The sequence below is a fragment of the Phasianus colchicus genome, chromosome 3 (genome assembly GCF_987193195.1).
Source record: "Phasianus colchicus chromosome 3, bPhaCol1.hap1.1, whole genome shotgun sequence".
NCBI classification, from domain to species: domain Eukaryota; kingdom Metazoa; phylum Chordata; class Aves; order Galliformes; family Phasianidae; genus Phasianus; species Phasianus colchicus.
In genome coordinates this window covers 91371634-91397751 of record NC_143438.1, presented here as the reverse complement: position 1 = coordinate 91397751, position 26118 = coordinate 91371634, and the positions used below count along the sequence as shown (strand labels likewise).

The 26118-nt window shown below is 48.0% G+C and overlaps 1 protein-coding gene across 1 annotated transcript in view; it reads left to right on the top strand.

Annotated features, from left to right (window-relative positions):
* Positions 1-24956, top strand: part of PTP4A3 (protein tyrosine phosphatase 4A3) — a 43038-nt gene extending 18082 nt beyond the window's left edge. The window contains exons 2-6 of the mRNA XM_031591284.2: positions 16353-17088; positions 18633-18725; positions 21912-22042; positions 22582-22656; positions 23043-24956. Coding sequence (XP_031447144.1) covers positions 16984-17088; positions 18633-18725; positions 21912-22042; positions 22582-22656; positions 23043-23160 — 522 coding nt within the window. The 5' untranslated portion in view covers positions 16353-16983 and the 3' untranslated portion in view covers positions 23161-24956. The remainder of the gene's footprint in view (positions 1-16352; positions 17089-18632; positions 18726-21911; positions 22043-22581; positions 22657-23042) is intronic.
* Positions 24957-26118: the final 1162 nt, after the last annotated feature.

The window sequence follows — 26118 nt, the reverse complement described above, 5'->3', positions numbered from 1 at the left end:
AGTTATCATGTGCAGATCCATGAAGCTTGACTCCAGTTAACTGGTTTCAATGAGGCTGATTTTTATTTTTTTAAGTATCTATCTGTTTATGTTTCATAAGCTTATTTTAAAACGCATATATACAAGAGCAGGCTTATTTGTAAGGCAAAATAGCTTGCTATGTCCTTACCTGACTGGAGTGTCAGGGAAGCAGCTTTTTTTATTTTTTACAAGCATAGTTTAAAATAAAATGCTGTTTTGTTGCACCCCAGTGAATCTGCCCAAGAGGAGGTCAGGGCAAGGTCTTGTTTTCTGACTGTAAAAAACTCTTGCTTGTTTACAGAGCATCTTCTTGCCAGCCATCATTTTAGGTCAATCTGTTAATGACAGCTATAGGTAAAAAAACTCATTTCCATCCTCTAGAGTGTTGGCATGCCTGCACTGCTCAAATCCCAAACCAACACAGCTTCCCAGAATAAAGCACTTGGGTATTTTCCATCTGCAGAGCTGGATCCGCTGCATGACCCATTCAGTTGAGGTCTTGGCAGACTTTCTAGCTCCAAATCCCCAAGGTAAATTCATCAGAAAGCCTTTTCGGGGTGATGGATGTTATTTCCCTGTTAGTCCTTCTGGGTAAACCCTCACTGTCTGCATCCAAGGAGCTTTTCTACTAAGAACAGGGTGAGGAGGAGATAGAAGAGGAAGAGGATGCCCATGACCAAGGGAGGATTTTCTTCTTTGTTGTCTTAACCATTTGTATGGACAGGAAGGTGGGAAGCACCTTATGTGGTGCAGAAAAGTTTCAGGTGCATGTAAGTATGGTGAGGTATTAAGTATGAACCTTAACAACTGGACAGAACAGGCAAAGAGAGCCCCAAGGAGTAAAATCAACCACTAATTCACACGAAAGCAAAGTGAAGCATGTAAAATTCATCTCATACAAGGGAGGAAAAGCCTGTAAATGTTCATATGCCTACGCTGAGATTTTTTTTGCCTCTAGCAAGCTTCCATGAAGCATATGATCATATTGGGTATGAAGATGAAAACCTAGGAGGTAGGAACACGAGCAGCCACCATTTATTTATACCCAAGGAAATAGCTGAAGCAGACATAGAATGAAGGACTTTTTTTTTGATCCAGCAAAGCTGTAAAACCAAAGCCCTGACCACTGGTGGTTATTTAAAGACTTCCTGCGATGGGAAGGTGCTTGGCCTATGTTCAGGCTGGGTGACTGCTCTCTGCAAAGCCAAATAAACAGAGACCACTTGAACTTTCCACCTTGTGGGCTCAGCCTCATCCCTTGCTACAAACAAGGCTCCTGTGCATTTCACATGGGCTTTGCTGATGGGATCTGAGGTGACCACCATGCTGTGGGGTGCTTTTCCCTTCTCCCAGAGGAGGAGTTTGGTGCTGCCATCCGAGTGCTTCTGGAAGGGAGAAGCTAGGCAGGAAGGTCTGTGTCTCCAGGATGGGCTGGGATGCCCTGCATGTGGTCTGCGTCCTCAAATGACTGTGGGCACGGCAACGAGACAGGAAATTATATCCTTTAATGCTAGACGTGTAGTTTAGATGCTAATTTCCCAAGAGGAGCACAGTTGAGATGTTTCCGAGTAGCTGGGACCAGGAATCTTATCCACCCATCATGGACCTACTGGAGCGAGTCCAACAAGTGGCCATGAAAATGGTGGGACTGGAACACATCAGCTACCAAGAAAGAGAGAGCTGGGGTTGTTAAGCCTAGAGAAGAGGCTCAGGGGGATCTTAACAATGCCCAAAATGGGAGATACAAAGAAGACAGAGATACAAAGTGCCCAGTGTTAGGTGCCCAAGAGACACAAACTGGAGCCCAGGAGATTTCCCCTGAATATCAGGGAGCTCTCCTGTGCTGTGCACGTAACAGAGCAGTGGCACAGGTTGCCCAGAGAGGTTACTGTACCCAGAGAGGCTGTTGGCTCTCCTCTTTGAAGATCTCCAAAAGCCATCTGGATATCCTCTGCTGTATATGTCTCTGCTTGAGCAAGAATTGGACCAGAGTGACCCAGAGGTCCCTGCCAACCTCAACTGTACTGTGACATGAATTGTGAAACATCAGGCACTCACCTATATGTATTTCCATACTATTAGGATTTATTTAACATGCTGCATGCCTCTCCCTGCTTCTGGAGCCTTGGAGACCCAAGACATTTTGACAACCCACATAAACCTGTATGGGGTGCACCTCCACGATGGTTCCCCGCTGCCAGCAGCAGCCCTGTGGCCTGGGAATTTTTGCAAGACTTGGCAGTGGGGCTGTTGTGGAATTATTTCACACAGGACCCAAAAATACTGTCGTCAGGGTAGCGTTGGTCGGTTCAAACACAGGGTCAGGTCCCCAAGAAGTCGAGACTGTTGATGGACAAACTTAAGCGTATTCAAATGTTTCGTCTGATTTTCTTGGATTGCAAAGTTTCCAAGGGAGCCAAAAAGCTTGCTTCTCTTCTTGTTTGCTTTGCAGACCAGCGAGACAGCTGGGTTCAGTGAAATTAGGAAGCTCAAGTTCTTGTAGCAGAGGGGGCAACTGGAAAAGCTCAGATGTCTGTTTCAAAGTCCATACAATCAGTCCAAGATGTCATGCCTCAGTCTGCTGCCCTGTCTCTGCTCCCTGCCTGCATTCAACATCAGTGCTGATGTTTCAGGCGTGAGGCAGCCCCGACATTGAAATCCTGGCTGGAAATCTCTCTGAATGTGTAGCAAAGCAAGGAATCTGGAGGGGTTTCTCTCAATAAAGGTCGAGTTGGGAACACGCAGGCGTTTCTGAGCTCCTGTGTGCCAGAGCTGAGTTTGGATGAAAGCACGGGAGATACTGGGTGCGACCAGAGCATGGTTTTAAACTGTGAATGAACTCTGAAATAATAGCAAACTTGAAACAAGCCTGTGTTTTGGGCCAGGCTGGCCATGAATCAGTTTTGGAAAAATGAAAGATGAAACTTTCTGACTTCAGCTGAAGTTACGAACTTATAAACTCCCAATTATCCAATTAACTGGAGGCAAGCCAGAGAAAAACATTTTTCGAGGCGAGCATATGGGGTGGCTTCCTGAAAGTGAACTCAGTCAAAAAGGCATGATTTGGAGACAAGAAGTTGCACCTTAAAATCTGGTGTTTTAAAAAATGGGTTAATCCTCCGTGCAGTTAGCTTGCTATGGGTTCCTGAGCTCCTCTGTCCCGTTGCTCTTTGCTAAAAGGTATGGGAACAATAAAACACACAGAAAAGTTGAGAAGATATCTCTTTTTAAGCCCGTCTGACTGGTGGCTTAAATGAGGGCCAGTAGGGCAGCCTACAGCTTGATCTTGTTTTTTTTTTCGTTGCACACTTACGGAGTGCAAAATATTAATTTCTATTTTATAAATTTCTGTGTAGTCCCCAAAACTGTTTTCTGACATATACTCTGATTTTATTCATAGTTCCTGACTATGGGAGGTTTCCAAGAAAAGAGTAGATGTGGCACTGAAGGACATAGTTTGGTGGGCATGATGGGATGGGTTGACAGTTGGACTGGATGATCTTAGTGGTCTTTTCCAATCTCACTTATTCTCCACGAATGAGATTGGTGGGATGGAACTGGAATTGGTACAAGGACAAACTTGGTGATGGTCTCCTTCTGTGCTTCTTTGACCATCTTAGTTTTCAAAGAGGGGCATTGTGCACACAGCTTGGCAGCAGATCTTCCCATGAGCTGTTGGAAGTGCTGTCAGAAAATTTTTTGAGTTCTGTTTGCTTTAGTCAACTGGACAGGTCAAGGATGGGTTTTATTGGTTCCTGGGTATCAAAGGGCTGCACCTCTCATAACCGTCTGCTGGGAATTGCCCTCATTCTTGCAAGCTGGGAGGATTGCCAGGGTGTGCTGTAGGTGAGGAGATGGTGTCACCGTGCCACTGCTGGTGGCCCTGGTGTCTGTCCCCTCTCTGTGTTTCCAGTGCTGAAGGGTATGCTTTGCAACAGGGTGGTCATTTGAAATAGCATTTGGGGACCTTAGAAAAATCAATTTGCAAAAACCTTGACTCGCTTTGGGTTGAGTCCAGGTGCAAAGCACAGCCTGCATTGACAAGAGCTGGAGATCCAAAGTCCCCAAAGTCTTTTTGGTGTCATTGCTGGGCAGAGCTAATGCAGCCCATGGGTAATGCTTGGGAGAACTCATTCTACTGTGTTTCTAGTAAATGTTTGCTCAGACCTCGCTAATGTCTGTAGAGAGGATGTGTTCCATCTCATTGAGAGTGCCATTTGCAGTAGATTTGGAAATTGAATGAGGAGGGTTCTTTTCAAGCAGCTGATAAGATTGCTGGGGAGCAAGCAGTTGAGTTTCATGTCATGCTGGTGTCTTCAATTAGCACTCATTTAGCATCCCTTGGCTGCTTGTCCCTACCTCATGCTGCCCACTGTGCTGTGCCAGAGTGATTGCAGATGGGCTGGGATTGGCTTCAGCTGAAAATAATGCTTTTTCATATTCTGCTCCCCAAGGTAAGATCAAGCTCCTGGGTGCAGTTGCTCAGAAGGGAGCAACCAGCAAGAGCTCAATAAGAAGTTCTAGGTTCTGCAGGGGTGGAGGAAACCCCCGGTTTTGCTGTCAGCTTTTCATTGTTCTCATGCTGATGGGCTGAACCAAGCTAGGATTTCAGCTGACTTTTTGCTGAAGCAGATGAGCCCCGTGTGCTGTAGCTAATAGGACATCTTTGGTAGCCCTCATCTCCCCCCACCCAGGCTGGACTGCAGGGACAACCCATCTCTGGGCTGGTTTTATTCTTAGCTCTCATGTGCCAAGTCTGCAGGATACTTTTGCCAAGTAGCAAGACGTCCTTTCTGCTGGCTGCTCTAAGTATTCTGTGCATAACTCCTGTAGGGCAAAGTAATGTGCTTTTTTTGCTGAGATAGTTAAAATTGTATGGATTTCAACATAGAGCCAGGTATATTAATAGGCATGCCCTCATTTAGTTGCACTGAGTTTGTAAGGGAGGAACTGAACAGCATTAAGCACTGGGTATTTCTGCATGGTCCCCGGAGATTTCCCAGTGTTATATATTTTCTGTTTGCTGTAGCTGAGCTCTTTAGGAAGCAGAAGGAAACAGAGGTGGAGAGAAATGCAGGTGCAATAGGGAGAATTGGGAACAGCTGTGTGTCCACCAGCCCGAAACCATGTCGTGTGTCCTTCTAACCCCAAAGCAGAGAAACCACTCCCAATGACTTCTGCTTTCCTAAGGAGGAAGGGGTGATGGGGATGCCCAGCCCAGCCTACCACAGGGTGTGTGCCAAAATGCATTGAAGCGAACCTGAAAATAAATATTTGCTATTTTCATCATCATGACTGACGAATTTACACTCACAGCTTAATTGATGCAAGCCGGGGAAGCTCATTCTCTTTCAGCCTGGTTAGAGCCTGCTCCAGCACAGCAAGAGTGGCCGGGAAGTGCCACCCACGCCGAGGTGTCAAGATGTCACTGAAACGATGGGGAGCGGAGCAGCTTGCGTGTCTCCAGTCCATCAAAACCTCCCCCGCGGGGCTGGGAAGGATGCAGAGCACACATGAAACACGGAGTCCTGCCTGGCCTGTCCCTGACAGATCCGGCTGTAGGAGCTGAGGAAGGTTTCCTGCTGAGCAGGGTGGGGAGGTTTTGCATCTCAGCCTTGATTTAATTTTCAGGTGATAGAAGTGTTTGCTTCCCTGCCCGGCACGTCTGAGCAGCCAGCACGTCCAAACACTTCCCTTTCTTTAGGGAATTTGCATTTCCCTGTAAACAGCACCAGGTTTATGCAAATATCCTAACGAAAGAAAGCCAAAGCATGCTCGTGATTGTTGGGCAATTCTGGAGAAATCAGATGCTCTCTCATAAACCACATACTGCCATCCATGGGCTCCTGTAGCCTTAAAATCTCTGTGTGATGATCACTTCACCTCCGTGTAGTCCTAAAAGTCTGGAAAAGTGCAGTGTCCTGCTGCTGGGTTTGCTTTCCTTTGGTGCACCATTCCTATGGGCTGTGTGTTGTGGTTTAACCCAACAGATGCCTGAGCACCACACAGTTGTTCTCTCCCTTTCCCTCTTCCCAGTGAGATGGGGGAGAGAATCAGAGAAAAGAGAAGTAGAACTCATGGGTCGAGTTAATTCTAAGATAGAGAAAAGGAAAAGGATAATGGTAACAATTATGTATATATATAAATGTATGTAATAAGTGATGCACAAGCAATTGCTCACCACCTCCCAACCAATGCTCAGCTAGCTCCCCCAGCAGCAGAAGAGAGGGTGATAACCTTCAAAACTCCTTCCACATGATGTCATATGGTATGGAATACCCCTTTGGCCTTCATAATAAAGGATTTGGCTCAGTGCAACACTGCTTAGCAGCAACCATAAACATCAGTGTGTTATCAGCACTGTTTTTCCCCTAGAATCAAAACACAGCATCATCCCAGGCAGTCTGAAGAAAATTCCATCCCAAGTGAAACTAAGACAGTGTGGCATCCCCACTTGTTGCGGTGTTCACATGATGCTCTGTAGCATCCGCTTTGTTGCTGTAGGCAAAGAGTTTCTCAGCTGTAAATCTTTAATCTCTTCTTTCCTCCTCTTCCTGCCGTTCCCTTGAAGACGTCATACTTCTTCAGTGCTCTCCAAAATCACCTGGACACAGTCCATTGCAGCCAGCTGTGCAGTGCTACACAACATCCTCCTTGCTTTCTCTGCCTGGACGGGAAGTTGGTGGACAGCAGCATCCTGTAGAGTTTCTGGTGTCTCCTATTCAGAGCAGGCTTTTTTTGTTTATGTGAATAATTCGCTGGCTTTTATGAAGGCCAGGCTGGATGAGGCCCTGGGCAGCCTGATCTAGTGCTTGATCTAGCAGTTGGCAACTCTGCCCACAGCAGGAGGGTTAGATCTGGATGATGTTTGTGGTCCCTTCCAACCCAAGCCCTTCTGTGATTCAGTGATGAGGGCACTGCTCATGCTGGGTGCTGGTCTTGGAGGCTTTCAACATCATGCAGTCCCAATGAACGTGGCTGGTTGATGATCTGAGAGGTTGGTTGCCCTGTCCATGAGTGCTTACGTCTCCATGTGTTTGGTGATGATTACACGTAGCTCAGCAGAACATCATCTTTCTGGAGCACCATCTCCTTTTTTGCTCAGGCTATTTCTTCCAAAGCAATCCTTGATCCTGCCACCTCCTTCCAGTTTCATTCCCCATCTCCCTGGTGGATAGGACGTCAAGGACAGCTGTGACTTTCATCATTTTGTTCACTTTGATCTTTTATTTAAAAGAAAACCACCTTTATTTGCACTGCAAGCTCTGATGGGTAGGGGAGGCTGGCACAGCATCTCTCAATGCTGGGCTTTTGCGCAAGAGTAGCTGCGGGTCAGAACAAAGCCCTGCTGGGTTTTGTCCCTGCTCATCAGAAACCAGCAGGTCAGAGGCACTCACAAGCCCCACTTTTATCCCCAGAGCTTTGTCTTCATGCTGTGTTTGCAGAGCAATGTCCCAGAATGACCGAGGAGCTCTTGCTGTGGCTTTTTGCTAGAGCTAAGGCTTCTGGATGGGCTTTTCAGAGGAAAACTCTGTTATTTGTTCTCCACATGATGTGGGCTTAAGATCCCAAAGCATAAACCACACATCAGCAGTGGAAGGGCTGCTAAGAGGAGCAGTTTCTGCTGAGTGGTGGCAACAGTCAAGGCTGGTGAGGATGAGGAGGAGCTATCCCAGGGTTTTACACGCAGCATCATCCTCATGGGCTGGTGGTTGTTTTGAAGATTGCTTTGGTGCACAGCAGGAGGGAGAGGACTCGTATTGCCAGCAGCCAGAAGCCTGTCTCAGTGCATGTCAGCCTGCCTGGCAGCCTTTCAGTATCTAAAGGGGTGCTATAAGAAAGAAGGGGAGAGATTCTTCAGGAGGGTCTGTTGAAATAAAACAAGGGGAAATGGGCTGAAACTAAAAGAGAGAAGATTTAAATTGTAAATAAAGTTTTTTAATATAAGGGTGGGGAGGCACTGGAACAGGTTGCCCAGAGAGGTGGTGGATGCCCTGTCCTTTAAGACATTCATAGTCAGGTTGTACAGGAGTCTGAACAACCTAGTGGAGCTGTAGATGTCCCTGTTCATTGCAGAGGAGTTGGACAAGACGACCTTTAATGGTCCCTTCCAATACAAACGGTTTTGTGTTCATGGGGAGAAACATGTAGACCCAACCCTGGAGAACATCCTGGATTGCAAACATTTGGGAGGACAACCACCAAGAGCACATGCTCTGGATGATGGAAGTAACTTAAAGATGAGGTAGGAACTATGAACTCTCTCTCAACCTGGTGCCAGTAGGGGCTGCTTTTCTTTAGTGTCTGACTTCTCTGAGCAGTCTGGCTTGGTGCCACCGGAGAATATCTCTCCATAGAACTTATCACAAAACACTCCGGCAGAGCATGTTTTCCCGTGTTTTCCATATTGCCATCCTCAACATATCACAGGACAGCGTGTACTTTGAACACTGCCCGCAGATCGAAATCCACCTGTTGAGTAGGTTGAGTTCCCGTTTTCATCAACAAACGTCCATCAAAGCCACCGACAGCTGTTTGGAGGTTGTGCAAGACTTGCTGCTGATGCAAAAAAGACAACCAGTGCCCTTTTGTTCAGGGCTGCTCTGCTGTCACTGGCTTCCCAAAACAGTAGGACCAAGTGGTGAGAGGCGCATACACAGCAGGGTCCCACCGCCAAGCAGGGACATGTGAATCATAGAATCATTAAGGTTGGACAGACCAGTGATATCATCTAGTCCAACTGGTGACCTATCACCACCATGGCCATTAAACCATGTCCCTGAGTATAATATCTCCACATTTCTTGAACACCTCCATGGACAGTGACTCCACCACCTCCCTGGGTGGCCTGTTGCAATGCATTACCACTCTTTCTGAGAAGAAATTTTTCCTAATATCCAACCTGAACCTCACCTGGAAAAACTTAAGGCCATTACCTTTGATTGTTCTCTGATTCCTGCTCTTCCCCATAGGGACAGTAGCTGCCCGTGTTTCTTATGCTTCCCCAGTAAGGGGCATTACTCCCCTCATGTCTTGCCCTTCAGGCACCTGCCACAAGTATTAAACTTGTACAAAACACTGCAAGAAACCAAAAGAACAGAGGTGAGATGTTCAGCCACGCTGGGTATTTGGAGTTGTAGAGACACCAGGGTTGAGGTGCTCAAGGAAGATGGCTTGCACCAGAGTGGGCTTGTGCCTCTACATGTATTGGGGGCAGGAATGATGCTTCAGATTTTATCTTTCCACAGATTCTTTTGGGTGAGGCAGGAAGCTTGGAAATGTCTCCTCATTTGAACTTTTCTGTCACCAAAAAAATCCCTGAAGGAAGTGAGGGGACCCAGCACCCCATATTTCAAGCTCGCTATGGAACTTGGGGATCCGCCATCTCCAAATAGCCAACTGTTTACCCTCCCCAAAAAAACACTGCATATTTGGGAGGCAGCCAGCCTTCAGCATGCAATTACCATTCCCTGCAGAGCTGGCCTCTTCCCCCTCACACCACCTCTTTTTTTTCCTTCTTTCCCTTCACATCCAAGCCAGGAAAAGCCTCTGACGTTGGCTCCACAGCCACAAGCTGGTGGGGGAAGGCAGCAGAGGGGATATCCCAGATCATAAAATGAAGTCCACACTGCCTGTAAGTTAACCCACTGCTGGGCATGGGGTGGGGGCTGGATCGTTTTCCCCCAAATACTGAATGTTTGATGCCTGTTTTGCATTTTTCAGGATCTTCACCCACTTGCTGAATCTCTTAGGGTGCAAGCAAGAGTTGAGGTACAAAAAAAAGTTGTCAGCACACACCCCAAATTTGGATTGCTTGGGGGTTGGGGAGAAACATGAAAACAGCAGTAAAGGGCTGTCTGGAGCATCTTGTTTCATCTCCAGGGCTGTAGGTGCCTCTCTTCAAAGAATAGAGCTGCAAATAAAAGATAAAAAGGAGTCGATCATGTTACCCCGGCCTCGGGTGCATTCCCTGCTTGCACAATGCCGGGAGGACTGTGCTTTTGTTATCTGTCTGTCTGTCTGTCTGCCTAGCTATCTGATCTTCCCCATTCCTCCTTCTTTCCCCACCTCCCATGCTTGCCAGTCTCCACCCTGACACCGTGCCAGCATCCTTGTTCCTTTCCTAAATACCACCAAACTCCTTCAAGTCTGATTAGGGCTATGATATAAGGAGCCATACAGTTCTTTTCTCTGAGTTTAGGTGTGAGCTGCTGTTCGCCATGTGCTATAAAGGAGGTGGAGGAGATGCAGGAACTCCTCAGCCCCTCTCTCCATCCCAGCACTCGGAGCAGGATATGCCGATGGCTGCCTGTAGCTCTGCCCCCCAACACTGCTCCTGCAGTGTTTCTTGTTTTTGTCTCTCTCCTCCTGGACCTTTCCTGTCAAATTCCTGTTTCCTTCCGCGTGGATGTGGCTGGAGGAAATCTCAGGGCGATCGCTTTCCTCCATCTGGCTCCACTTCTTCTCCGTGTCTTGGGGCACAGGGGTGGTGGTGGGTCCCTTGTAGACCTCAGTGTGATCAAGGGTGTACATGGCAGTGATGGACTGGTGCAAAACTCCTACATGAGAGTGATTCAGAAACTTGCATTCAGTTTTCATGGTGTCAGGATGAAAATGCTCTTGGTGCAGCTGGAGTTGGGAACAGAAAAATAAAGACTCGGTCGTAAGGGAAATGGACTGGCATCATCTTGCTGCTTGGGATGAAGCCAGGAGAGTAGCTGAGCAAATGTAGCACAGACGGGGTGTTTTGTTAAGTTTTTGTGAAGGTGAACTTTGAACGTGAGATGTGCGCACTCAGGAGATATATTTATGTAAGGGTAAGATACGTATCGTCTGGGTGAGTAAGGCCCTTTGTTTCAAGTGCTGCTGCTAAAACCCATGCGGAGCAACAATTTGGCTCTGCAGAGCTTCCTCTTCCTTTGCTTAGGGAGTTGCTGTGTTTAGGAAAACCTGACTTCAGCAGCTGCATCCACTAACACCAACGTAACACCAGCCAGTCTAGCAGTCTGGCATCTGCGTGCCTGTCCAGTCCCTGTTATTAACTGCATCAAGGAAGACCTGATCTCAGTTTTTCACCACAGTACCAGAAGGACAAGTAGCCCCATCCCTGTCATTGCTGGTCCATCCCCATATGGCTTTAATAAGGCCAACATATACTTAATGGACCAATCACACTGCAAATAAATAATTAGGAAGAGAGCCCAGTGCTCCCCTCTGCTCCAGAATGGCCCCAAGTTGCACCAGGAGGTGTTTAGATTGGATATAAGCAAGAATTTATTCAGAGAGAGAGTTGTCAGTTATTGAAACAGGATGCCCAGGTGGAGTCATCATCTCTGGAGATATTCAGAAGACATGTGGACATGGCACCAAGGGACATGGTTCAGTGATGGGACTCAGTAGGTCAGATTGATGGCTGGACTTGATGATCTTGAAGATCTTTTGTAACCAAGATGATTCTCTTACTGCATCCTCACCACACAAGAGTATGCTCACTCTGGATCCTCACTGGGCTCTCGGTTACAAAGCATACATGCTTAGATTTCTACAAAAGGACATCCCCATGGTAAATTGGAGCTGTGGGATAATTTCCAGATCATGGCTTCACTGGAGGACTTGCTCCAGGCTTATGCTGCCCCTAAACCAAGGCACTTCTTTGTGTCTCAGCTTTCCAGGCCACCCGTCCCTAGGTTTTTTAGCACAGAAGGCAGCACAGGGCTCTTTCCTGCACCTTGATGTGCACCAAGGTCCAGCCATGGTCATCACATGCTTGCAGGACTCTCACACCCAGCAGTGTATCATGATATGTAACCCAAACAGCAAATTGCAATGGCTTAAGAACACAAAACCTCCAGAATGCATGGAGATTTGGGGGGGGGACAAAACACCCATTGGGACAAGCTAAAGTCCATGTGTGCATACAAAGGTAAAGTTTTCAGCACCAACTGGGGCAAAATGAAATTCTCTTGTGCTGTCAGCCAAGCTGAGCTGCAGGATGAGGGCAGCTGGGGCCATGTGGCACATCTCCAGTGCTTGTCCCTTGCTGTGCAGTGGCTGGGTGCTAGGGAAGAATGGCCCCATCAAGTGCCACCATGGCAGTGATGGGCTGTTGTCATTCCCTTGTTGTCCTCTTTCAACCCAGCAACATCCCTTCCTATATCAGAGCCAAACTGCAGATATTAGGGTCACAACATTGTGTGCATTGTGGGGAAATGGTCCCCATCCCTCCCTGTGCTCTGGTATGGCAGGCTTGTGGTGGCAGTGGGGATAAAACGGAGTATCCAGCTCTTTTACTTGCCCCCACTAGATTTCTTTCATTGGGCTTCACCCCAATGAGTTTGAGACAGAAAGACCAGCACTGTATCACTACAGATCTTTGTCCAGGACTTGCTTATTGCATATAGAATCATTTGAGTTGGAAGGGACCCTTAAAGGTTGTCTAGTTCCAACACCCCAGCAATGAAGAGGGACATCTGCAGCTAGGTGCAGCTATATCTCTGTGCTTCATCCTGCTTCCCTGTAGCTCTGCAGTCTGAAGGATATTTACTCACTTGGCAGGTTATTAATATTAGCCGAAATACCCTTGTCTGCATTGTTCTGCCATACTTAATATGGTAATCAACATTGCAGCCTGTATAGCTAGGGATGATTTGTGATTGAAAATCCATTAGGAATTTATGGGCTTTGGGCTGAATTGCCAGGACGTGCAGTTGCCAAAATACTTGAAATGCTTCCACTGGAAATGAGACCTTGTGGGAAATGAGTACTTGCTTTTCTCATACACAGTCAGTTCCCATTGAATCTCCATTGCTGGCAGCTAGTACACCCAAGGCAATAAAAACACATGTAATACTCAGGGCACCAGTGGAGCACTAACCTTGTGTCAGATGATGATGGATAACAGACTTCAGTTCCTGACACACAGTGCAGAGTTGGTGCTCACAGCAGCTCAGCATCCCACAGCATTGTTTCGGTGGCTGGCTTTAATCTGTGCATGAGGCACTTGCTTCTTTTTGCTCTGCATTGCAAATCAATGGTTGGACTAAATGATCTTAGTGGTCGTTTCCAACTTTAATGATTCTATAATTCCTTCAAACACACCTTGTTGGAGAAGGGTGAAATCTCCTTGCCAGCTTGGAAAACCCCACATGGAGGATCAGGCATGGAGAGATGGACAAGGATGGTTTGGGGTTATTGCTAGTCTGAAAATCCTCCCCATGTTACCCACAGATAGGAAGGGACATCTGCAGGCAAGAGAAATGCTGCAGAATTGAGGGAGATGGTTTAGTGGGCATGAGTGATGGGTTGATGGTTGGACTAAAGTTGGTCTTTTCCAACTTAAATGATTCCATGATTCTATAATACCATGCAGATACAATGGGAGAAAAGCACAGATTTGTCTTGCAAGGATACAGTCTAAGGAAATTTTCACTTTCTGAATCTCTTTTAGCAGGCACCTGTGGCTGTCTCCCATTCCTGAAGGGGATTTCATCTCTTTTAACTTAAAGCATATGGAGAAGAAGGGAAAAATCTTGCTGGAGAAGATAAATGCCAGACAGTTTTTCTTGGAAAGCATTCACTTGATGGGTTGCTGGTTTGTCTGAAGTCAGTTCTGAGCAAAAATCCCAGCTTCTGTGATCTGGGCAGTAGGTGGTGAGCTGCATGGGGGAGGGGAGGATCTGCAAAACCCACTCGAAGCATCCCATTCATCCCTATGGCTCCAGTATGTCATCAAACACAATTTTAGCAAAGCTTTGCAGGAAGCACCAGCTGCTCTGCACCGATCACTGCAGTCTGTATCATTCTGAGTCCAGTCTGGCTTTGAATTCCACAAAGGAGCAGGGCTTAGCATCACTCAGGCGAAGATCACCTTGAGGAACAGCAGAGCTGGCTTCATCCCATCTCCTCCTTTTTTTTTATGGGAAGAAAAAGTTAGGAGTGAAACGATGGGATTGACGTTGATAGAATTGAAGTGGTCCCGATGGTGCTGCCAATTCCCAGCTAAGAAGAATGGCTGGAAAAATGAATTGGCTCTGAAAATACCATAGAATCGTAGAATCATTAAGGTTGGAAAAGACTGCTAAGATGATCTAGTCCAACCATCAACCCATTGTCACCATGCCCACTAAACCATGTAATAAGGAGTAATCGTCCTTCAAACCCTGTATACAATGTGGTGTGGATGCCATCGTTCCCATCCTCATATCCCGCCTCCACCTTCTTCATGATCCCTTGCCCAGGAAAACAGGGTTTGATGGGACCATGGTGCCAAAATCCCTTTGGTTTGTGCCTTTTTCCAGCTCCCATCCCCTTCTAATCTCCTTTCCATAAACCCATCCACATGGGGCTGGGCTCTGTGCTGCACACTGGGGCAGCGCCAGGGCTGGCACGTGCTGTGAATAATAAATAATTAGCACACGAACATTGGGAAAGTCCATAATTTTCACAGCCAACTTGGGCACGTTTCCATTGGAAAGCTTCCCCATGCTACTTCAGCTGCTCCGTGGTTTTGGTTTTTGGTGATTTGTTTTTTTTCCCACTTTTTCTGTTTCTGCTCATTCCTTGGGTACCACTTGCAAAACAAACCTGGCAGAGCAAGTGGAACGGCTAGAAATGATGCTTGGGAAGTGTGATGAGCTGCTCAGTGCGTGGCCCCTTTCCTAGCCCCTCTTTCTCTCTTTACATCAGAGCCTTTTCAGTAAAAGACAACGTAGGGGGAATTTTCCAGGCAATGGATGGGAGGAGACAAGAGGGGATGCGTATTCTCCCAGCTCAGGTTACTTATGTACTTATGTTCTATTTTGAGGCTCCGGCCACGCGGCGCTAAGCAGCCACTGACCCAGGGAAGGGACGAGCTTCAAAACAAGAGTCTGATGGGTGACAGTCTGGGGAAATGGTAGGTTTCCCTCAACAGAAAGCAGGGCTCACAGCATCATCATGTTCACCAGTTCAGTGTTGACTGGAGGCGTGTCCATGGGGGAAATCTTATTTTTTCTATTCCTTCTATCTTAATCTTCATGGCCAGAATGAAATTTAATGCTGAACATTCTGAATATGCTGTTCATACCCACCTTTGGATGTATCTTTGCACAATGGGAGGTCAGCATGTTCCAGAACCTGTGTCCTGAGCAAACCCAGTGGCTTCCTTCTTCCCATCACTTTCATTGTTATGTGGTCTGACAGTGATAAGGAAAGGGGAAATGGCTTTAAAAACTAGAAGGTAATTCACATTAGAATTTAGGAAGAAATTCTTTACTCATAAGGTGGTGAGGCACTGGAATAGGCTGTGCAGAGAAGCTGTGGGGGGTTTGGAGATTCATGATCCTTGAGGTCCCTTCCAACCCTGGCAATTCTGTGATTCTGTGATTCTGTGTGTGCCCCATCCCTGGAGGCGTTCAGGGCCAGGTTGGACGAGGCCCTCGGCAGTCTGATCTGGTGGGTGGCAGCCCTGCCTGTGTCAGGGGTTTGGAACTAGATGATCTTTCAGATCCTTTCCAGCCTAAGCCATTCTATGATCATGAAGGCAAAGACGTGTCCCGGCTGTGGGGTACTTTATAGGGAGCAATATGCTGGCAACACTGGGGATGCAGATGAGCAGTCAGAGTGAGCAAGGGAGCATCCATCCCCAAGAGCTGCAAAACCACATGCATGCCACCCCCCTCCTCCACCAGTTCCCCTGAAAAAAAGCTCATTTGCAGGCGGCTTAGGTGGCCTAAGAGCATTAGAGATGCATTTGGTTGACATTAGCTGCTCGAGTAACTCCGGGAGCATGTGGCTGATTAGGGGCAGGCTCAGCTCGTTGCGCACGGTAGAAATATTGCTGGAACGCTCCGGTAAGGTCTGGAGGGACAGGATGGGTGAGAATTGGGTTGCTGCCCCAACACGTCACCCCTATGGGGTGTCTGCGAGCTTCCCTTGGGTGCTGCTGGGTGATTACGAAAATGCTGGGCTGAATTGCATTAAAAAAATGCAGATGGATGCAGAAGGATTAGGGTGAACACGTGCCAGCCGGCAGAGGAGCATCAGGACCACCAGTGCTTCACCACCTCAGCCCCCCCATTCTCCTCCTTGCACACTGCGTGTCATCCAGATGTCAGTGCTGAGGTTTAGGGTGCTCAGTGGGGATGCGTTGAAGGGCTGTAGGTCATCCCTTGGATGGAAATGGAGTTTTGTCTCTCTATTCCTGTCCTGATTTCAGGAGGAGCCCTCATACCAGCATCCTATCAACTGGGATGTGCAGAGCAGTTCCAAGGCACCATCCCAGGGCTTTTCTTTGGAGGTATTCTCATCGGAACTGCCCTGACTGCTATGTTTTGCTTTTCCTCCCTTTGCAGCCTCGCTCTCCACCGGGATTTATGGAGGTGCTGAGAAGCAGCTTTGAGCTCTGCAGCCCCCGGACACCTCGCCTCGCCCGGCATCCCTACCTTCGGATTTAACCATTCAAGGCTCCCGTGCATGGATTGCCCGAGCCAGGCACCGCTGCCGGCCGCCGCCGCCCCGTAGGCTCCCGGCCCCCCTTGCCACCCCCAAGTACTCCACATACCCCGATGGGGTAACGTGACGGGGCCACCACCGTGCCACCAACCATCCCCATATGCAGAGGCCTTTCTAGAGCGCAGCACCGGAGGCGACAGCCGCTCGCCATTGCACACGCCAAGGACACCGACACTACAACAAAGGGATTTTTTTTTTTTTTTCCGTAATTATTATTATTATTATTATCATTAATATTATTATTACTGTTTGGCTTTCACCCCGGGGGCTTGCGGTGTGTCGAGGAAGCCAGCGCGCTCCCAGGAGCTGGGGTTATTTGCACAACGTTTGTACATTGAGTTCTCCATTCTTTTCTGTTTGTTCGTTTTTTTTTTTTAAGTGCAGAGAGGGGTGTTGGTTTTTCTTTTCCCCTCCGCACCACTCTTTTCTTGGGTTTTTCCATCATCAGCATCATCCTTCTCTCATCCCACCATGGCCCGGATGAATCGCCCTGCACCAGTGGAGGTCTGCTACAAAAACATGAGGTTCCTCATCACCCACAATCCCACGAACGCCACGCTGAGCACCTTCTTGGAGGTAAGAAGCAGAGATCATGGTTTATATTTGGGGGCTAAAAGCTAAGCCAGAAATGGTTCATTGGAATGGAATGGGAAGGCCTTGTTCCATTGGGCAGTGCAATGGAGTATCCTATTGCTACTAAGCCCTGCTGGCATCCCATCCATGGTCCATATCACCATATCTGCTTCTTGGGGCAGGACATTTGGAGGACTCTGAGTATAGGGTTTGTCAACCCTATTGCATCCCCTACCAGCTCCCTGAAACACTGGATAAATGCAACCTCCCCTGCATCTTCCAGCATATCAGTAAAGGACTTCTCACCCCAAATAGTTCCAAAGCTACCTCTGAAAAACTCTATAGACACAAAGAAAAAAGCATAAGCACCACGGTGTTGCAGCAGAGAGACAGTGGGGAAAACCACCCCGTGCTCCCGTATACCACCACACTGGTGGCAAAATTCACCTTCCCTCCAGATCTGCAGGTTTTTTTGGCTGAGCATATACGGATTTTTAGTCATTTGGAAGTCTCGTGCAGGGAGGGGATCAATGGGATCATCCAAGCCCCCAGCCTGCCACAAGCACGCACAGGGATGATCTCACTCGGCGCCCAGCCGGGGCTGATACACTGCACGTAATCCAGGGGCAATCCATGCCTCGGGTGATAAGCCCAGCTGGAAACAGCCCAAGTCCCGGCGTGCCTGCAGCACGTTCAACTAATTAACTCATGGGGTACAGCAGCAAAACACCTTCATCAGTCAAAGAGAAGCCTCAAGCAAATGCTCGGTGAATTCATGGGGAGTGCGCCAAGCACTCACTCATCTCCGTGCACTTCTGCAGGGGGAGTTGAATCCTCACTGAACACCCAATCATTTCTCCATTGGAGGATTTGTTGCTTTGGAGGACTTGTCCCCGTTTCGGGGATTTTTCTTTGGCACATCCGTTACAGCTCAGCATCATGCTGTTGGTTTTGCTCTTGGGCCCCTGGGTGCTGATTTTTTTTTTCAGCCTGGAGTTGGACTCCATAATCTTTATGGGTTCCTTCAAACTCAGGATATTCTATGGTTCTAAGCTTTGGCTGCTTAAATGGGGAATATGATGTGCTTTTGAATACCTCCAAGGCTTTAAAATGAAATGATTCCACTGATGCTCCAGATAAAAAAAGCTCATGCCTATGTGGAGGTTTGGTGCTCTAGGATTTAATATTTAATTGGGAATTGTTGCAGTTTTTCCTTCCTAGCCCATACAGACCACGGGGATTTTTACTTGGGCATCCAGGGTCTGGGCATGATGCAGTTTTTGGGAGTGTATGAGTCCATGTGGTAGAATCATTAAGGTTGGAAAAAAACACTAAGATCATCTAGTCCAACCATCCACTCATCACCACCATGCCCCACTAAACCATATCCCTCCCTGCCATATCTGTCCTTTAACACCTCCAGGGAAGGCCCACCTCCATGAGCAACATGTCAATATAGGGCTTGGCCATGTTGAGGATAACCAGGGTACAACCCAGCAAGATTTTCCCATACCTGCTCATCATAAGACCTCTCCTTCCCTCTCCAGGATCTGAAGAAGTATGGTGCCACCACAGTTGTGCGAGTGTGCGAAGTGACCTATGACAAGACCCCTCTAGAGAAGGATGGCATCACTGTCATGGTAGGTGAACAGCACCCCATCCATGCCTCCTACCCATCCCATGGGTGCAAAAAGAAACACTGCTCCATGATGGGACACAGAGAAGCTTGGGGTCCCCACATTCTTGGAGGGCAGCACTGGGATATGATGTTTTATGTAGACATGTATTGCTCCAGGTGAGCATTCAGCTTTTTGCACATCCCAAAATGGATGTTTTATGGACAATTTGGCTCAAATGTGTTTTAGGGCATGGAGAGGAGAAACTGGGGATGGCACCAAGATCCTGACACCTCTCTACTACCCAATCCCTTGTGAGACAGAAGGCTGCTCAGTCAGCACATTCTTGTCGTGGTGTGAGCAGCATCTCTGCTTCATGTCCAGGCACCCACGTGATTCGATCAGAGGGACTTAAAGATAACGAGGCTCCTGCTGGGAACGCTGGAAGTAGCTGGTCTCTGTCCAGGACAGATAGGAGATGACGGAGGAGATGTATGTGGGTTTGGGGTAGTTGCAGCCTTTCCACGGCACTGCAGAAGCCTTTGGAAGATTTTTGTGTTGTCTGAGCTGCAGGCTCCCTGCCGTGCAGCCAGAGCTTCCCACTTAGCTACTGTTGCTCAAATAGGATTCCTGCAGCAAACCTTCCCACGCAGCCAGCAAAGGGAGTGTTTTAACAAGTGGGGAATTCTTTCCAAAATAAACGAAATATCACAGGCTTTCCTTGGTCGACAGAGGGAAAAAGCTACAAATAGAAGGAGAAATTCAGCTTGCTTTGAACCAGCATGCAGCGCATGCTTCCCAAAGCTGGGGCAAAACTGAGCAACAAACTCCATCCCTGGGGTCTGCTTAGCATCCCTTGTACAGCGTCGCTCATGCTTGCCCGGGAGCTTGAAGGCAGGGCTTGAAAGCCAGCTTTGGCCTCAGGCAGAGGCAGGCAAACTCCCTGCTTCCCCAGCGTCAGGCTGAAATTGGGCTGGTGCTTTAAAAAAAGAAAGCATTGCCCACGCACTCGAAACTGTGACTCATGCAGCCGAGCCCGCAGCTGCCTGTGCTGCTCTGCGCTGGGGTTTGGAAGCACCCAGGGAATGAGAGCCCTTGATCCCACATGGAAGATATCCATCGTTCCCGTTACCCTCAGCATTATCTTATCTAAGGGGTATTAAAAAAGCAGGGCGGCTTTTTTTGCTCTTTTACTGGGGAATCAAAGGGAGAGAGCAGTGAGGAGAAGAAAAAAAAAAAAAAGCGAGGATGCTGAGCTGGCACAGCTTGGTCTTTATCTCAGGTGATAAATAATTGGAGATGATGTCAGGTGTGATTGCTGTGCTGGGGAATTGGCACAACTGGTGTTAGGTGAGCTGAGAGCCCCGTGGGGCAGAAAGTGAGTAATTGGATAAAGGCAGCAAGCTTTTAGAAAAGTCCTTGTATGGGGTAGGCATGCTTCTGATGGGCTCCAGCCTTTCCACTGCTGAAACTCCACAGGGAGTTTCTAGGAAGGGTCTGGAAAGTCTGGCAGTGCTGAGAGCACATGGGGAACTGCATGGTGTGGGATGGTTGAGAGTTCTTTTTATATGAGATGTATCCTGGATGTATGTATATCATAGATATCATACAATCATTCAGGTTGGAAAGAACCTCTAAGATCATCTATTCTAACCATCAGTATAGATAAGTCCTAGATGAAAGACATATCTTATATAGAGAGCAAGATCAGGTTGGATATTAGGAAAAAATTCTCAGAAAGAGTAGTGAGGTGTTTGAACAGGGGCTACCATCCCAGGAGGTTTTCAGGAAAAGAGTAGATGTGGCACTGAGGGACATGGTTTAGTGGGCATGATGATGATGGGTTGATGGTTGAACTAAAGGATGTTAGTGGTCCTTTCCAGTCTTTACAATTCTGTGATTCTATGATACATATCTTAGATACAGAAACTCAGCCTGGAGGACTCCAGATAGAAATAGGGTAAAAGGCAGAATTCAATCTACACAGGAACTGTGCCCTACCTATACATCCTATATCTGGGATATTACCTGTCTTTGTAAGATATATCCCATATAGAAAGATGCCTGCATCTTAGATCTATGATAACTTATAGCATATTGGATATCTGTCTATATTTTCAACATAGAGAGATCTATATCATATTTATCTGTGGATAGATATATCTGTGCATATATAGAGTGACATCTCTACGTTATATACCAAATATATCCATATATATAGAATCATTAAGATTGGAAAAGACCACTAAGATAAACCTACCCAACTGTCATCCCATCACATACTGACTAAGTATCCTGACCTTTTCTTTGAGGAATAGGTTCAAACTGGTCCTGTGCTGGACATCCTCCTTGGTTCCAGCATTAGAATACCCTGAAGCCCAGCATGCTCATTTCCTCTCAAAGCCTGATGGACATTGCATCACTTGTTCAAATCCCAAAGTGAAGTGAAGCTTAGTGGCTTTTTTGCCATCTTACACCAAGGATGACTCTAACACAGCAGCTCAGTGACTCAGCCTGTAGCCACGAGGATTCTGGCCCTATGCTTCTCACCTGTCAGATTTCACTGCATTTCATCCCAGTTATGCTTTCCTGCCCATTGCTGTCTCACATGCCACATTCCTCCTGCCAAATCCCCCATTTTGGAAGAGAAATCTCCATACTGAGAGAAATGTGCAGTGTCAACTGCCTGATGTTGCCCATAGGGAGGGGAGGGACTGTCCCTTCCCCAAAATACTGTAGAGGAGGAGGGGAATGCTTTTCTCCCCTGCAAAGTGGCTTTGTGCTTGTGGCACTGGATTGGGAGCTGATGAGAGGAAGGATAGGGCTTGTGGCTAACCAGAGCTCAGCATAGTCAACCAAATGGCCACTGCCAAACCTGAGTGTGTTGGAATGAAATCCCAGATGAGTCTGGAGGCAGACAATGGCCTCTGAAGGCAAGAGGACATGGGGACAGGACCATGTTGGAGGTCATGGAGGTACTTGCAAAGGATGAGCCTCTTCCTAGGAGACAGGAGGATCATGGACTTGGCATCATTCAACCCAAACCCTGAGCCAAAGGATTTGTTCTCACCTTACTGCACCGTGAGCTCAATTCCAAGAATAAGCACCCACCAAAAGGCATCTCCTCAAGATAAAAATAACCCTATATAATTTTCAGCAAGGGATCTGACAGTGTTTCTCTCTCTTCTCATCCCTCTCCCATCCCTGCAGGATTGGCCGTTTGATGATGGAGCACCTCCTCCCAGCAAGATAGTAGAAGATTGGCTCAACTTACTGAAGACAAAGTTCTGCGAAGACCCCGGCTGCTGCGTGGCCGTGCACTGTGTGGCCGGCTTGGGGCGGTGAGTTGCAGTCTGGCACAAAATGGGAAACAGCCACTTCTTTCCCCTCCCCCTCTTAGCAGGGTTTTGCAGTAGTGAGGATGTTAGTGGGATTAGGCATTGATGTACTCCTCTCTGAGCACATACTTGCTAAATTCTGGGTACCAGGGGGTATACCAGCAAATACTCAGTGCCTAGTAGTGCATTTGCTTTTGTAATCTTATTGCAGTCCTCTCACTGAAAACAGGAGCTGCTGCTTAGCCTTGCAGAAGGTCAGGGCTGTGCTCTGTTTGGATATTTGTATCTGCTTGTACAATTTGCCTCCAAAATCCTTCTGCTCATAAAAGCTCAGCTACCAGCGCTGTCCTGTAGTTTTTACCTGTGGGATCAGCCACTCTTTGGGGCCACACTTGCAGCCTAATCTCAAGAAATAACAAAATTAAATCCTAGTACTGGTGTCTGCCCAACTGCCCTGTGGTCCCCAACCTGGGATGGAATGTGAGTGCCCAGATTGGAGGCTGCATGGTTTGGAGTTGAACATTGCTGCTGTTGCCTTTCAGCGCTCCCGTCCTCGTTGCCCTGGCTTTGATTGAGAGTGGGATGAAGTATGAAGATGCCATCCAGTTCATCCGACAGTAAGTGCCCTGGCAAGCAGCGTTTCAACACAGGGGCAGAATCACAGAGTGGTTTGGTTGGGGTTGGAAGGGACCTCTGGATCCATCTGGTCCAGCCTCTGCTCAATCAGGGACACCCAGAGCGGGTTGTCCTAAACCATATCCTGGAAGCTCCTGAAGATGTCCAAGGAGAGACACTGTAAGGCGGGGAGAAGGCAGCCCTGAGTATCAGAGCTGTAAAAGGCTCAATGCCCATCACAGTCCTTGGAGGATGCACACAGCTTCAGCCTCCAAAATCCGTTATTTGCTCCAGGCAGGGATTTTCACACCACGATGGCTGGGTTTGGGTTGGTGTTCTCCTGCTGTGTTGCTGACTGCACCAACCCCTCTGTTATCCTTCCTTGCAGAAAGCGCAGAGGAGCCATCAACAGCAAGCAGCTGACCTACTTGGAAAAATACCGACCAAAGCAGAGACTCCGGTTTAAGGACCCTCATAACCACAAGAACAAATGCTGCATCATGTAACCTCAATGACCTCTTGCCAAAATTTGTGCACACAGACACCCGGGCACTCGCACACATCTCCCCTGTCTCTTCCCAGCCCCGTGCACCCCCACGCACTGCCCCGTTCGTGGACCCCACTGCTGGGGGCTGGAGAGGGGGGGGACACGGAGCATCGCCAACGTGTCCCGGCACCTGCAACGCACTTGCCTTGCTGAATCCCCAAGAAAGGATGTTCAGTCTAGCTGCAGCCCCAGAGAGGGAAGGCAGTGCTGCCCTTTTACTATTGACATTAGCAGGCAAGGAGTTCATGTGCTGGTTCTTTTGTCGCCTTCCTTCTCTTCTTCCTTTTCCCCTTCCTTTCCTGTTGCACTGAGATCAAGTCCGGCACAAGGAGAGTGCACACAGGGGCACTTGTTTTGGGGGTGATACAGGTAGGGCTGTGCCAGCCATGGAGGGGTGGGGAGCAGGAAAGCTGGAGTACCCACAGAAAAAACCCTTTCCCACCTTCTTCCCCCCAAAAAGGGCTGCAGCAGTGAGTATGGAAATGAGGATGACTCAGTGACCTCGGGAGGAAAGATGGTGATGGCAAGGAGGGGAAAGGGGCTCATAGCATGGTGGTCGTGGGAACGGCTGAGCTAAGTGCCCCCGAGAGCTGTCCCCTTTCTCCTGCCCCCTCTCCATCACCATCTCCCTATGGGGTTTGCAGGGGGCTCACTGCCCCTCCAGGCCCTGCAGGTATACAACAAAGGCATCAGAAAATTTGGGGATGATGGCAGGGCTTTGAGGTACCCAGCTTTCAGGGGTGCATGGTCAACACTGGGTCCCGCCAAGTGCTGGATGCTCTTATTTATGGCTTCCAAACTCAATGCACGGAGTGATGGTTTCTCTTCCACCATGTCCCCTCTGCTGAGCTTGCAGTGATGCAGTGGGACTGAGCTCATGCTCAGCATCTTTGCCGTTGCATCCCCAAGCCACAGCGCAAACCCAAGTTCTGACTGTGATGCCCAGTGAACACAAAGTGCATTTTGGGGCATGTCCACGTCCTCCACCACTATGTTTGCTAGCCATGGGGCTGGGAGCTTTCCTATGGGTTTTTGGGTGCTCCTGGCAAGAGCACATCACCAAATTTTGCACCTGCCTTTCCTCCCTTTCTGTTGGCATCTGCAATGTACGTGACACCTGGCACCCCAGAACCTCACCAGTATGTGCCATGGGGTGGATACAGAGCAGCCCCTGAGCCAGGACGGGAAACATCTCTCAACTTTCTGCCTTTGAATGCTTGGAGCAGTGGGCACGTAGGGGGCACAGGTGTGTTTTTTCTTTCGATGAGGGTAAGAAGAAATTTGCTAATTAAAGGAAAAAAGAAAAAAACCTGTTTGTCTTCCGCACGTCCTCTGGCCTTTATTTCTCCCATTGCTGCCCTGTAGAGTCCAGGAGGTGACTTTCAGCCCTCCGGACTGATCCCCAGCACTATCACCAGGACATTCAGGTGGCCCAAGTAATGTCCCATATATCATAGAATCATAGAATGGCCTGGGTTGAAAAGGACCACAGTGATCATCTAGTTTCAACCCCCCTGCTGTGTGCAGGGTCACTCATATCCTGTGGGCTCACTGTCATGTACCCCTCAGCTGCAGTCACAGATGTTTGGGCAAGGTGAGCTAGTCACCCAGCATCTGTGGTTTGGGGTTGCCCAACTTGAGATGCCTTCAGTGCTCTGTGTTGGGTGTCTCCAGAGCTTTGTGTGCCTTCTGATTATCCAGAAACAGTTCGGAGGGCTCATTTCTTGGGGTAAATGTTGAGGAAGTTGAGCTGAGGATGAGCTTGGAACCCTTTCCAAAGAGCTAGACCCACTGTATATTAGAGACGACCACCTCAGGGGTAATTTATGGTACCAAGCCAGGTGGACCTGTTATACCAAGCTATTATAACTGCCCAAGATCCCTTGAGTTTCTGCTGCCCCATTTTAGGCTGTTGGTTCCCATGTTTCACGGAGAAGGCAGTGGTGGCTGTAGGGTCTGCTCTGTTGGGAAGGGTGATAAATCAGGCTAATTAATCCTGTATTAAAGCAATCTCTCTGGGTGGGTCATCGTTTCCTTCCTGCCCCATCATGTCCTGCTGCTAAAATAGGTGCTGTAGCTGCTGCTTCGTCCACAGAGGTTTTGGGAGGTGACTTGGCATTGTGACTGAGACAGCCCCAATTCCTCTTAGAGACCTATGGAGGGTTTAGGATAAAGTGATGGGAACCACAATCGACGTATTTCTGTCCTGACAAACAGGAGAAATGCTGTAAGTCTAAGCTTGTTTTGGGGTCACTATGGGACGGGCTTTGCAGTGCTTCTTCACTTCATGTAGCATCAACCCAACCACCTTAAAAATAGAGAACTCCTCATGTAAGAGCAGTCCTTGACCTGAAAAAATCCATGTGGCCAAATTTTGAGCACCTCTGGCTGACAGAGCAGTGTCTTGATGTCTTTCAGTTTCATGAATCACTGCAGAAGAAACCATGCTGCTTTAATTGCCCTATTTCTTTTCCTTTTTTTCTTTTTTTTTCTTTTTTTTCTCTCTAATGGATGTTTCCTCCTGTCATGGACCTTTCTGTCACCTCCCATGTGCTGCTCTGTGGACAGGTCACCTCAGCAGCTCAGGAGCTGCCAACCTTGCACAGAGGGTTTAACTCAATCTGAGGTTTCTCTGTGTTGGACTGCCAAATATTTGAAATTTTTTTAATAGAGACTTGAGCTCCTTTCTCCAGTCCCTCAACGTTTCAGCCTATGGTCAATTACTGAAATGCAGCAGGGTGGGGAAATTGAGGATATCCCAACTGGGTTAGAAATCTCAAGCCAATTCCTAAATGTAAATCTTGGGATGGTAATAAGGAAGTCTGGAGCTCAGTAGAAACAGAGCACCTGAGCAAGTCCTGAGTGACCAAGGGCTTGTAGCTTGGCTGATTGTGCAGTCTCTTCTTTATTCTAATTC